This window comes from Ochotona princeps, chromosome 4 (assembly GCF_030435755.1).
Source record: "Ochotona princeps isolate mOchPri1 chromosome 4, mOchPri1.hap1, whole genome shotgun sequence".
Taxonomy (NCBI): Eukaryota; Metazoa; Chordata; class Mammalia; order Lagomorpha; family Ochotonidae; genus Ochotona; species Ochotona princeps.
The window spans coordinates 44,458,743-44,471,395 of record NC_080835.1 but is presented as its reverse complement, the minus strand read 5'-3'; the positions used below and the strand labels follow the sequence as shown (position 1 = coordinate 44,471,395).

The 12,653-nt window shown below is 48.0% G+C and overlaps 1 protein-coding gene across 1 annotated transcript in view; it reads left to right on the top strand.

Annotated features, from left to right (window-relative positions):
• PARVA (parvin alpha) overlaps positions 1-12,653 on the top strand; it is a 152,915-nt gene that overhangs the window by 100,843 nt on the left and 39,419 nt on the right. The window contains exons 2-4 of the mRNA XM_004593779.3: positions 7,128-7,217; positions 7,304-7,374; positions 11,021-11,123. Coding sequence (XP_004593836.2) covers positions 7,128-7,217; positions 7,304-7,374; positions 11,021-11,123 — 264 coding nt within the window. The remainder of the gene's footprint in view (positions 1-7,127; positions 7,218-7,303; positions 7,375-11,020; positions 11,124-12,653) is intronic.

The window sequence follows — 12,653 nt, the reverse complement described above, 5'->3', positions numbered from 1 at the left end:
TTTGCATTATGTGACAGTTTCATAGGCCCATCCCGCCATGGTTTTTTGTCGTAAAACACGTTTCCTTTGAACTCCTTGCAGGTGCATCTCTGCCCGGTACTGCACTGTTGGTCACTGTAGCCTCACAGCAGTCTTGATGAAGCCACGTGGTTGCAGCCCCCCTGTTGTGCTAGTCTTCTTCCAGTTCCCTGTTGCCTCCTCTGAGTCTTCCGCCTTTCTACCTGAGCTCCCAGCCAGTTTGTCAGTATCCATAAAATAGCTTGCTGTGAGTATGACTGAGATGGCACTGAAACCTCAGATGAAGCTGGGAAGAACTGCCTTTTTAACAAAAGTCAGTGTTCCAAGGCATGATCACTGAATACTTATTTGTGTAGATGTTTGATATCGTTTGTCTCATCTATGTTTTCTAATCTGCATATCAATCCTATACATATCTTGTTGGACATACACCAAAGAATTGGACATACATCAAAGAATTGTATTTTGTGCTACTGTAAAGGATAGTTCTTAATTTCAAAGTCCAATCATTTATTGCTAGTGTACAGGAGAACAACTTGCCATCTATCTTGCACTCTTACTCTGATTGTCTACTAATCCTGGGAATTTGAGGTGGGGGCAGGGTTTGTCTTATTCTTTTGTTTTTATAATTGGTTCTTTAGGATTCTCCACATACAATCATGTCATCTTCAGAGAAAGTCCTATTTCTTTGCCCTCCATGTACAGATCTTTGATTTTCTTGTTGTAATATCTAGGACTTCCAGTTCAGTCACTCTTAAGAGATACCTTCAACTCTTCCTGATATTAGAGTGAAAATATCCAGTCTTAATGGCAATAGAGTAATGTTTGCTATAGGGTTTTTCCTGTTTTTTTTTTTTTTTAAGATGTTCTTTCAGGTTGATTTTTTTTTCAGGTTGATTTTTCACAGAGAACAATTGTTGAGACTTGCGATCCAGACCATGTAGCTATCTTCAGCTGCCAAGAACTTTTGTGGGTGCCCTGGAGCCATTTAGAAATTAAGGAAGCTTTAGTAGCTTTCAAGAGACCAGAAATTAATCATCAGAATTCTGATAAGGATCTGGAGCAGCCAGGCGCCTGCTGCCACTGCAGGGGAACGTGGCCCCTTTAGCTTGCACTGGCCTTGGTGTGGACAGGGTCTGGGATACAGTAGGTGCCTGTAGCTTTTCTGTGTCTCATGAGGAAGAAAGAAGGGGGACATGTTAGCATTCATTACAGATCTACTCTGGCCATCCATCACATTATTCTGCTGTCAGGAAGTTTGAGTATCCAATTCCAGAAAACACCTTTATCTCTTCCAACAAAACAGATAGCACTATGGTGGCTCCTGGGTTTGGAGCTCAACAAATGGCATCAGAAAAAACCAGCCAGCCTCCCTCCCTCCCTCCCTCCCTCCCTGCCTTCTTTCCATCCTTCCTTCCTTCCTTCCTTCCTTCCTTCCTTCCTTCCTTCCTTCCTTCCTTCTCTCCTTCCCTGCTGGACTCTGCATATTAGCATCTTCCTTAGGCCATGTCACCTCATGGCTATAAAACGGCTGCTCTAAACCAAGGCATAACATCTGGATATGGTAATGATTAAAAGGAGAAAAATGCCTTCTCTTCCTTGGCTCTATCTCTGAAATGGAGAAAAGTATTCCTCTAAGCTCTTAAAAGTTTCCTCTCATACTGACAGGAATGAGATCACATGACTGTGTTTGAGCTAGTTGGTGCTCTAGGGGAAATCAATGATGGTTGGTTTAAACCACTGGGGATCTACCCTTGAGGCATAATGAGCAGGAGGGGTATATCCTAGAATGAAACAGGGTTCTCCCAGCAGAAAAAGAGCAAGTCAGAGAGGCTGCTGGCCAGGTTCACTACCCTTATTAGAGAAAAAACTGGTACCAACTTTCAGGTAGGAAAAGTCACACATAGTCCCACCAAGTCCAGCTCTTTCAGACTGCATGTCCTGGTCCATCCATGTGCTTCCTGCTACACAAACTAGCCCCTGCCTCGGGCTGCGGTTCCAGGAAAAGGAAAGCCTCCCACTCGTGCATGGCACATCAGGGGCGGGCGCAGCCCCTTCCTACTCTCCCGAGCCACCCTTCAGCTTGGCGCTGAATCTGTTTATTAAGTTACAGCTAATGGCACTGCAAGGCACTGAGGGCTGCACGTGCAGGCCTAGCTTGGGACTGTTCACAGAGGTCCGGGGATAAACATCATATTCATATTCAATCCAATTGCGAAAATTCAATTGTAGCTCTTTCTCTCCCCGGGAGTGCCGTCAAGATTGGCAAGGGGCTTCTACTGGGTCCCGCCTGGGTTTAATAGAGATGAAACTTCAGAGCAGACAGGCTGTTTTGGGAAAGTGGCCACTAATGGAGCCCTGCGGGGCGGGGGCTGAGGATTGCACCAAGCAGTTTGCATATTCACTTTTACAAACAGTTGGCTCCACGTCAGCAGTTAATGGAATGGCAGTGATGTTCCTGTCCCAGACCATTTCCTGAAAACAACATTTCTAATTGCAATCCTATCGCAGCCTTTCTTCTCCAGTTTGTTATGTCTCCATGAGTGACCTGAGGAGGCCAGCTGCAGGGGAGGCCTTCTCCCACTTGTCGGTCCAAGTAATCTCCATGTTAACCAGGATAGTGCTTCGACCCACTTGGCGGAGTGTGAGCGGTGATTATCACACCTCTAGCCACACTAAGGCAAGTTTAAATACCCTGCTGTCCATGAATGGGCTCTGGTTCTACAGCCATCTGGGGACATGTATTGCTGTTCTCAACTTACAGAATGCAAACTGAAAATGCTGGCCCAAAATTGTGCATCTACAGGCACAAGCACACACATGTATGTGCTAGCATGTTCATGTATATTCTGTCCCCAGGCACAGGGTCCAGTCCTTGGTGAATTAGCACTGCTTTGGCCCATTCTGCCTCAGCTTGTGACCTGTGCAGTGAAAGGTGCTGTGAATCATTTTGATTATTCATCCAACAAACATTTCAGAGTGCTTATTGCTCACAAGATGCTGTATTTTTTTAAAATATAAGCTTTTTGTTATGACAAAAAAATGCCATCTTTTTGATTTTCCTTTTTTTTTTAAAAAGGAACTAATTAATCCCTCAGATTCTCAAGGAATAGTGGAAGCAGCAGGTGCAGACAGAGGCAGGCGCCACTCTCAGTACTGATGTTAACCCATCCCATCTTATCAACCACCCCAATTCTGTCATCATTCCTGCTTGCAAATGGGGAAACTGAGACACAAGAGATCAGGAAACTGGCCCAAGACCACCGAACTAGGAAGTGGTGAGTTCTGGGCTTGAATGTGGGCAGCCTGGCTCCTAACCACTGGACCACTTGGCTTCTTTGGGGCTCTAATGGTGAACAAGGGAGAAAAAAATCCGAGGTTTCAACACAGCTTGCATTCAGATGGTGAGGCTGATAAAAGATATGTCATCAATGATTATGGCAGATTCTGTTGTGTTCTGAAACAAAACACACGAGGTAGGCAAGTTAAATCGCCAGTTAGGATCACTGGCTCCCATGTTAGAGTGCCTGGTCCTGGTACTTTTACTTCCAGTCCAGCTTTCTACAAATACCTCCTGAGCGGCAGCACATCATGGCTAAAGTGCATGGCCCCTGCTGCCTAAATGGGGGAACAATATGGAATTCCACGTTCCTGGCTTTGGCCTGGCCCAGCCCCTGCTGTGGGTGTTTTCTCTCTTTCTCCCTCTCTCTGTTACTCTGCCTTCTAGGTTGATGAAAATAATCACTAGACTTTTAAAAACAAGTAAGATATGAGAGAGAGGCAGGGGCTAATCCAAAAGTATGGTAGTTCATAGGAAAGAGGTGGCTAGAATATGAAGCACAGGAAAATAATTTTATTTAAATTTTTAAAACTTTGCTATGTCATCCCTGTTCATTTTTATGGAGAACAATGCAATTTTTCAACACATATATGTCATTTCAACTGAGTAGCCTTTCTGTTCCCTCACTTTTTCTTTGTGCTTGCAGCCTACCAGCTCCTCTCCTCTGGTCCTTTCAACAGGAGATCTTACGTCATCATGAGCCACAGTCATCCAACCACCAGGACCTACTCCTTTTTTTTTTTTTTTTTTAGTTTATATTCAAGACCGGCTGCTATATGCCTTAAAATGGCTATAAGGTACCATTCAGCTGTCTCGTGTCTATTTCATTTTAGTATTTAGCCATTTGTTGTGTTGAAGTATAATTTTGCTGATCTTGGCAGATTTTAGGATAATCTAGACTGGCTTGTAACTCTAACAAGACATTTATCGACATTTAAGGTACAGAACACGTTTTTTTTTGGGGGGGTGAGGGGGTGGTGTGCAGGAAAACCCTCAACACCATGGTGAGGAGTAACTAATCTTTGTGTCCCACTCAGCGAGGCATGAGCCAATCCACGCCAGCTCTTTCTTGTCAGATTTCAAGCTCTACTTTCTGTTGTTTGTCTATTTATTTTAGTTTTTTTTTAGTTTGCTGTGAGGGGTTTTCGAAGCAATCCCAATGGTCATTGCGAGGGAGGGCGGGGGTCCAGAGGTGAAGCCAGGCTCGGACCAGAGAAAGCTCTCCTCCCTGGTCCCAAAGGACATTTATTGCAGAACCTACTCCTTTTTCAAATCTAGTTTCTATATTTTTTCATTTTGAGAACATTCACATCCTCTAGTTCACTTCCCCAATGTCTGTAATAAGCCGGGGATGGTTCAGGCCAATGTTGGGAGTTGGAAACTAAATCCAGGTCACCTCCATGGGGAGTGGCAGGAATCCAAGTACTTAAGCTATGCCTTGACCCTCCTAGGATCTATATTAGCCAGAGTCAGAGCGTCTGAACTTGAACCCCACTCAGGTGTGGGATGCAGACCTCTTAACCACTAGGCTAAATGTTCCCCCTGTTTCCACTGTTATAGAACACACTGGCTGCACTTTAGGAAGCAGGTGGGGGGAGGGGCACTACAAGCCATTTTCTAGGTGGGTGTGGTGGGTCCAGATGAAAGCAGAACAGAGGCTTGTGCCAGGTGAGAAATGGCTGACATCAGGGCCTGGTTGAGAAATGATACCTTCAAAGCCTGCCAGTGTGTTAAACCCTAAAGGAGAGGAAAAAGGAACCTGTAGAGGCGGGGGAGGGTAGTTTCCGCAGACTTGTGCTGGGATCATGGTGCAAATAACTGAGGCGGGGAAGAATCGATTTGTTGTGAGTGTGTTCATATCACAACTTCAGTTTTGTATGTGTATAATTGAGATCTCCATTAGCAGACTTCGGGGGAAGCACTAGGTGAGCAGTGAGATTCACAAGCATGGAGCTGAGGGTCCGGGTCTAGGCTATAGATGCAAGTGTGGGCATCACAGTGTTTAGATGACTGGAATCCCCTAGGACTAGGCCCACACCATCCCACTGGGTTCTGTGGTGGTGGACTGTCCCTTCACTGTGCTGTCCAGGATAGTACATCCCACTTGCAAGTCATTGAGTGGTAAAATGGTGCTTGATGCAGCTAAGGAATTGAAATGGAACTGGTGCATGTGACTGGCAGCTGTCTTGTTGGAGACTGAAGATCTAGGTGTGGCATTGCTGGAGGAGAGAAGGCCCTGAGCAGCAGCCACTTTCCCATCGGCCAGGGAATCCACCTTGCACCTGCTCTGAAGTGGGACTTGATGAGCATGGCTGGGCATGCAGGGCGAATGAAGTAATGAGAATTGGGCTTTTAGTGCTCAAGGGAAAGAACTGTCTGGAAAAGTAGGATAGGGGAGATACTGGAAGAAAAGTATGGCGGTAGGGAGTCCAGGTGTTCTCAGCTCAAGGACAGATGCACTCCTCGGCCTGCAGAGCCACGTGGGCTCTGAAAGCACTGTTTCCGGCTTCCTGTTGGGTTTTATGGTGTAGAATTTTCCAGAATGTATGTCTGTGGATGTGGAGGTTTTCGACAGTGACTGGCTGCCGTCAGAGGAATGTCAAGGGCCCAGGGCTTGTCATGCATGTTGGATCTCTTGAGGGGAGAATGTGTTTCCCTGTCTCTGTTAGGCAGTCTCGCTCCCCTTCCAATGGCAGTCATCTGAGTCTTTGCTGATATGAAAGAACCCTTTGTGAGTGGCTGCCTGTACCTGAGTGTTCCTGCAAGTCTCTGCTGGCAACTGGGGAGGCCAGCATCCATGGGGGGGAAATGATAACAAGTAAAAATGGGAAGATGGGCCGGTGCCTTTATGAAGGTCGATTGCAGCTACTGCTGCATTAGCTCTTTAAGAACCCCATGGTGATTGATACCTTCTGAGAAAGTGGTTGTTCTGTGCTTAATTGGCAAGAAGTTGGGGGATTTAAGTTGCTGCTTTTAAGAGGGGGTAATTCAAGGTCAGTGCTCACCAAGTACTCATTGCACAACTGGTTGTGTGGTAGGGTTTGTTTGTGCGTATTTTCCAACTAAGGCTCCCAGTGAGTCTGGGTACTTGGAGGAGGGCAGGTTGGTGGTCATTTTGACCAGTGAACTTTGTATATTTTTCTTGAAGAAAGTGGAATTGTAGATTTCCAGAACTAGAAAGCTTATAACTCATTGGGCATCCAGTGGAACGCCTCATTCTCAGTGGAGGAAAACAGGCCTAGAGCCGTTAGGAGGAGCCAGCTCCAGGCCTCACAGCTGGTGGGTGCAGGAGGATCCAGAGCAGGGCCCTGGGAAGAGGAGTGCAGGCAGGGGAGCCCCAAACTGAGGGTGCACAGGATGTGGTGCATGAATAGCCTTCAGTGGGTGTCCTGGTTCATCTGATCCCCAGTCGCTGATCACCCATGGCACCCCTGTGACTGTGCCCGGAAGGAGTGGCAGGCTGGAGACAAAAGCAGAGGGCAAGAGGGAAGTCTGCCCACTGCACCCCAGTTCACCTTTCAGAGAGGGAGCAGTTTTCTGCTCAAACACTTCCCTTTTTCTCAGAGAAGAGCACACGAGGTGACAGTCAGAAGAGAGGAGATTAAAGGGACAGTCAGGTCCTTTCAGTTAGGAGAGGCCAGGAATCGATTGTAGGCTAACAGGCTGTGGTTTGTACACGTGGTCAATATGGAACACGTGTGTTCCCAAACGCCAGCCCTCTACCTCAGCAGGCAGCTGGCATGTGACTGGCCTCTTTTGTGTCTTTTAGTGTCCGAGCTACAGGAGGAGGGCATGAACGCTATCAACCTGCCTCTGAGCCCGATCCCATTCGAGCTGGACCCTGAGGATACCATGCTGGGTAACTGTGTGCCTTTTGTCTCTTTGAATTGGCTAAAGGTCTTTGAGTGTAGCCTCCCCTCGACTGAATGCCTTTTCTTTTTCAAGAGGAGAACGAGGTACGAACCATGGTGGATCCCAACTCACGCAGCGACCCCAAACTTCAGGAGCTGATGAAGGTAAGAAGATCTAAGGAGGGGACCTGGGGTGCTCCCAGACCCCACCCGCTCCACGCAGGGGCCACATGGGCCAGTACAGAAAGATCTCCAGCCATAGCAGGTCCTACCTGTAGGCGGTTATGGTCCCCAACTGGACCCTGAAACATTGCCAGTGACCTGAGTGTGGCACACACTCGGAGCTGATGCTGAGTGTACAAAAGTGGGAGCAAACAGGCTAACACCGTTCAGGATCCACAAATGCACCAAGCCCTTCCACTGTGAGATTCAAATCAGTAACCTTCCCTACTTTCCAAATGAGCCAGCTCCATGTCAGAAAAGCCCGTGGAAGATGGGACTCAAGCAGAAATGAATGGGGTCTCGGTCACCCTGGCACAGTGGATGCCATGTGGTCACCCTTCCTAACCTGGCCATTTCTCACTGCTTCTCAGGTACTGTCCCCCTTCCTCTTCAGTGTTACCAGGCTGCAGTGAAACCAGAAGGGCCCCGAAGTCAGAGGGGACTGCTCCCTGTGTAGGTCTGCACTTGACCTGTCCTGTCCAAAGCCTATAGCTGGCCAGGAGCCGTCAGGGGACCCCTAACTCTCGCCGGTGGCATCTGGGGCCCAGGTGGAAGCTGTTTTCTACAGCTGCTGGCAACACATTTGTCTTTACAAGACCACACTTGCTGCCAAACTACTTCGGTGCCTATGCTTCTGTGCCACCTTCCTGCCGGCCACACAAAAGACACATCATCTGGGGCCCGCATCGTGGTGCCACCTGCGATGCTGGCATCCCATGTAGGCACTGGTTCATGTCTGAGCTTCACCAGCTCCTCACTAAGGTGACCAAGTGCCTGGGCCCGTTACCCACATGGTGCCTATGGTAGAGTATAGCCTTATGCTTGCTCACAGACGCTCGCTGTGCTGTCATGGGTGTGCTGCTGTGGCCCAGGAGAACCCGGGGGTGCAGACAGTCAGAATGGGCTCTGAGCAGTTCTGACCTACCAGCCTGTCCCTTGTCCCTGTGAGAAGGTAGAAGTTATTGGTGCACAGGGCTGCCCCTGGGCTGGTGCCCCAGGTGCCATCTTTGAGCACAGCACCACATGCAGCACTGAACATCTCCTCACTTCTGGGGACAGGGTCAGACTTCCAGACTGAGGTGAATCAAACACCTTGAAACCCCAGTCTTCCCAATTAGTCCTTGGTCTTTTTAAAGGTTTACTTGTTTTTATTTGAAAGGCAGATTTACAGAGAAGAGAGAGCTTCTATCTGTTGTATCCTTTTAGGACACAACACCAGCCTGGCACGGTAGCCTGGTGGCTAAAGTGTTCGCCTTGCATCCACCGGGATCTCATATGGGTGCTGGTTCGTATCCCTGCTGCTCTGCTTCCCATCCAGCTTCCTGCTTGTGGCCTGGGAAAGCAGTAGAGAACAGCCCAAAACCTTGGACCCTGCACCTGCATGGGAAACCTGAAAGGCTCCAGACTCCTGGCTTTGTATGGGCTTAGCTCTGGCTGTTATGGCCACTTGGGGATTGAACCAATGGACATAAGAACTTTATGTTTTTCCTCCCTGTAAATATGACTTTCCAATAAAAATTAAATAAATCTTAAAAAAAATAAAAAAGACACAACACCACCAGGGCTGAGCTGGTCTGAAGCCAGGAGCCAGGAACTTCTTCCAGATCTTCCACATGGGTTCAGGGGTTCAAGAGCTTGTACCTTTTTCTGTTGCTTTCCCTTGTGCATTAGATCAAAAGTGGAACAGCTGGGATGTGACCTGATGCCCATGTGGGATGGCAGCACTGAAGGCAGAAGATTAACTTACTGCACTGTGGTGCTGGCCCCAAGTCTCGGGTCTTTATTGAAGTCTCAAACACAAGAGTTTTTGAAAGAGTCTTTCACCTCCTACCTGCCTCCAGCTTGGACAGAGCCTCTCCAATGCTCTCCCACAGTACTCCATGCTCCCCAACTTTGGGATTTAAGCCTTTCGTGCTGTCATCCGGTTGTTCCCTGGCTTCCCTCATCATCACACCCTTCCTCCAAACTCTTCCAGGACAGAAACTTACTGCCCTGGATACAAGGTTGTGCCTGGTATATAGCAGGTGCATAGTAGGTGCCATCCTCCTGCCTTGTGGCAGTGCAACAGGCTCCACCAGCAGCCCAGCCAGGGATGGATGCTCTACCAGTACTGATGTATTACAAAGGCAGGATCTCTGTGCTAAAGCGGAGAAGTCAAACACAAGAGGCAAGGTTGGTGGGAGGACACCTCATGAGAGATCCTAGGAAAGGCGAACTGTAGGGGTTCCCTGAAGCTCATGGGCAAGGGAGAGCACTGAGGACAGACGGACCCCAGGAAGCCTCTTGAGGGAGATAACCAGTCTGTATCTGGGTTGTGCTGTCACAGAGGTGTGTGTGCCAACCACAGTGCATTACTGATAGCTTCAGGTTGCCTAATAGCATTGTATGTAGACAGCATCTTAGCGAAAAAAGCAACAGAGAAAGGCTGCATTCATGCACACGTTTCTGTTTCTCTCCCTGAAAATGGAGCTAAGGATCCGTGCCTCTTGGAGTTGTTGTGTGACATAGCACATGCAATGCCCTGGCAACTTAGTAGACCTCAGGTCGTGACTGCTGCAGAGCGATAAGGAGCATCTGTGGTGCCCCACACATGGCAGTTCCATGTGGAGACAGAAGACACATGTGCTCGGCATTGAGCTGGACCAGAATCCACTCAGTTCATGACCTTAAGCAAATTGCTCTCCTGCTGTGCTGATTGTCTCTCCTGCCCAAGGTGGTGACAGCAGCCACCTCCCCAGCTGCCAACCAGGGTGTACTTTGCTATTAACGCATCCACGTTCTGTTGAGTGCTGCTCCTTGTCATTGTTTTTCGCTCCCTGTTGTGGGATATACCCCCATTCTCAACGTTATAGTTAGGGAGGCAAACACTCAGGGACCATACAGCTCACCTTAGATCTCAGAAGTGTGTGTGTGCCCACACACACTGGTGGTGCACAGACAAGTGAGTGACCAGAACTGGGGTTTCATCCCATATGTAAATGCCAAAGCCCACACCTGTGCCTAAAATTAAGCCACACAGCCACATGCTGAGAATGCCACTTGCTCTGCAGGCAAGACATGGTGTTCCACAGGGATTCTACAACAGCTGACACCTGAAAATTATTGCAGCCAGTGGGGCCTGCTCTCAGAATTACTTGTCCATGCATTGGATTGTGTACATATGTTGCTTTAAGAACCAGAAATTTGTTTAGATTTTAATTGTCCCAGATAAGAGAGCAGGTCTGTAAGAAAATATCACCTGAATCTTGGCCTTTTTTTTTTTTAAAGATTCATTTATTTTTATTGGAAAGGCAGATTTACAGAGAAAAGGAGAGTCAGAAAGATCTTCCATTTGCTGGTTCACTACCTACATGACTGCAACGGCCAGAGCTGAACCGACCCAGAACCAGTAGCTTTGGACTATCCTCTACTGCTTTCCCAGGCCACAGGCAGAGAGCTAAATGGGAAGTGGAGCAGCCAGGACATGAACCAGTACCCACATGGGATGCCTGTGCTCGCAAGGCGAGGATTTAGCTGCTAGGCTGTTGAGCTGGGCCCTCTTGGCCTGTTTTCAATCTCCATTCTTTATTCATTCTCTCTCTCTCTGTAGGTTTTAATTGACTGGATTAACGATGTGTTGGTTGGAGAAAGAATCATCGTGAAAGACCTGGCTGAAGACTTATATGATGGACAAGTCCTGCAGAAGCTGTTCGGTAAGAGGAGGGTTGAGTGGCACACTGGTGTGTCTCACGGGCAGGTGCATGAGGTGCCTTCTCCTAGCTGGATGTCATTGTTGTCGGTTCACAGCTGCTTACCCAAAATGACTTGCAGAATGAGTCTCTGAGATCCTCTGCTAGGTAACTGAAAACATGGCCCATCCTCTCCAGAGAAACTGCAGTTTTAGGTTCCTGTTGGACAGTCCTGCATGTGCAGGCAGGTGTGTGTTCTGTGTGTGAGTATGTGGCTTCCTCTGGGACCAGTGAACAGGTACTTGTGTGTGTGTCCCTTATGTATGGGCGTGTTTGTACAGCCCTCCTTGATCTGTGAACCTGTGTGTATGTTTGGGTGGTAGGTATTGGTTCCTGTGGGTGGGAAGGGTGTGTGAGACTGTGCCTATGTGCTGTTCAGGCTTGAGTGTGTTTCATACATGTATGGCCTCTGTGAATTGCTTATCCCTGCATTCCTTGCCAGCTGTTCAGGTTGAAATGTAAGACAAAGCTGAGACAAAAGAGAACTAAGGGATGAGTTAATGCTGCAAGGATGCCCTCAGTCTCGCTGCGGTTGGGTTCTACCCACGGTTGCTTGTCTTTCCCCTGGGTCCAAACCTCCAGTTCCAGATTCTGATTCTTATTTATCTAGAGAATATACATATAAGTGTACCACACATACATATAAGTATGTCAGTCATTTAGCCCATCCTTTTTATTTTTTTTAAAGCTTTATTTATTTTTTTATTACAAAGTCAGATATACAGAGAGGAAGAGAGACAGAGAGGCAGAGAGGAAGATCTTCCGTCCGATGATTCACTCCCCAAGTGAGCTGCAATGGCCGGTGCTGTGCCGATCCGAAGCCGGGAACCTGGAACCTCTTCCGGGTCTCCCACACGGGTGCAGGGTCCCAATGCATTGGGCCGTCCTCTACTGCTTTCCCAGGCCGCAAGCAGGGAGCTGGATGGGAAGTGGAGCTGCCGGGATTAGAACCGGTGCCCATATGGGATCCCGGGGCGTTCAAGGCGAGGACTTTAGCCACTAGGCCATGCCGCCGGGCCCCATTTAGCCCATCCTTAAAGAACTGAGAGTCCTGGGAATTTAACCATATCGATGTAACCTATTTCACATCATTAAACTGAAGAAAAGGTGCTCTTTAAAGATTTTTTAAAAGATCTCGAAATAAAAAGTCATAAGGAGGTAAATCAGGGTAGTTTGGTGGCTTCCTAATGGTTTCCCTTGGAGTCCTCGCCCTTGTTTGAGGACAGAGATGAGTTTTAGAGCATTGTCATGATAGAGGAGTCTGGGTGCAGCTTGCCCAGGCATTGTAGTAACGCTTTGGCTGACATTCTGAAAAGACTCTTAATAAGCGATCTTTGGCTCTCCAGAAAGTCAATAAGCAGAAATGCCTTGAGCATCCCAAAGACTGTGACCATGACCTTTGCCCTTGACCAGCCTGCTTTTGCTTGTACCGCTTCCACCTCTTGGTAGCCATGACTGCGATTGTGCTTGGCTGTTAGGATCCTCTGGGAAATC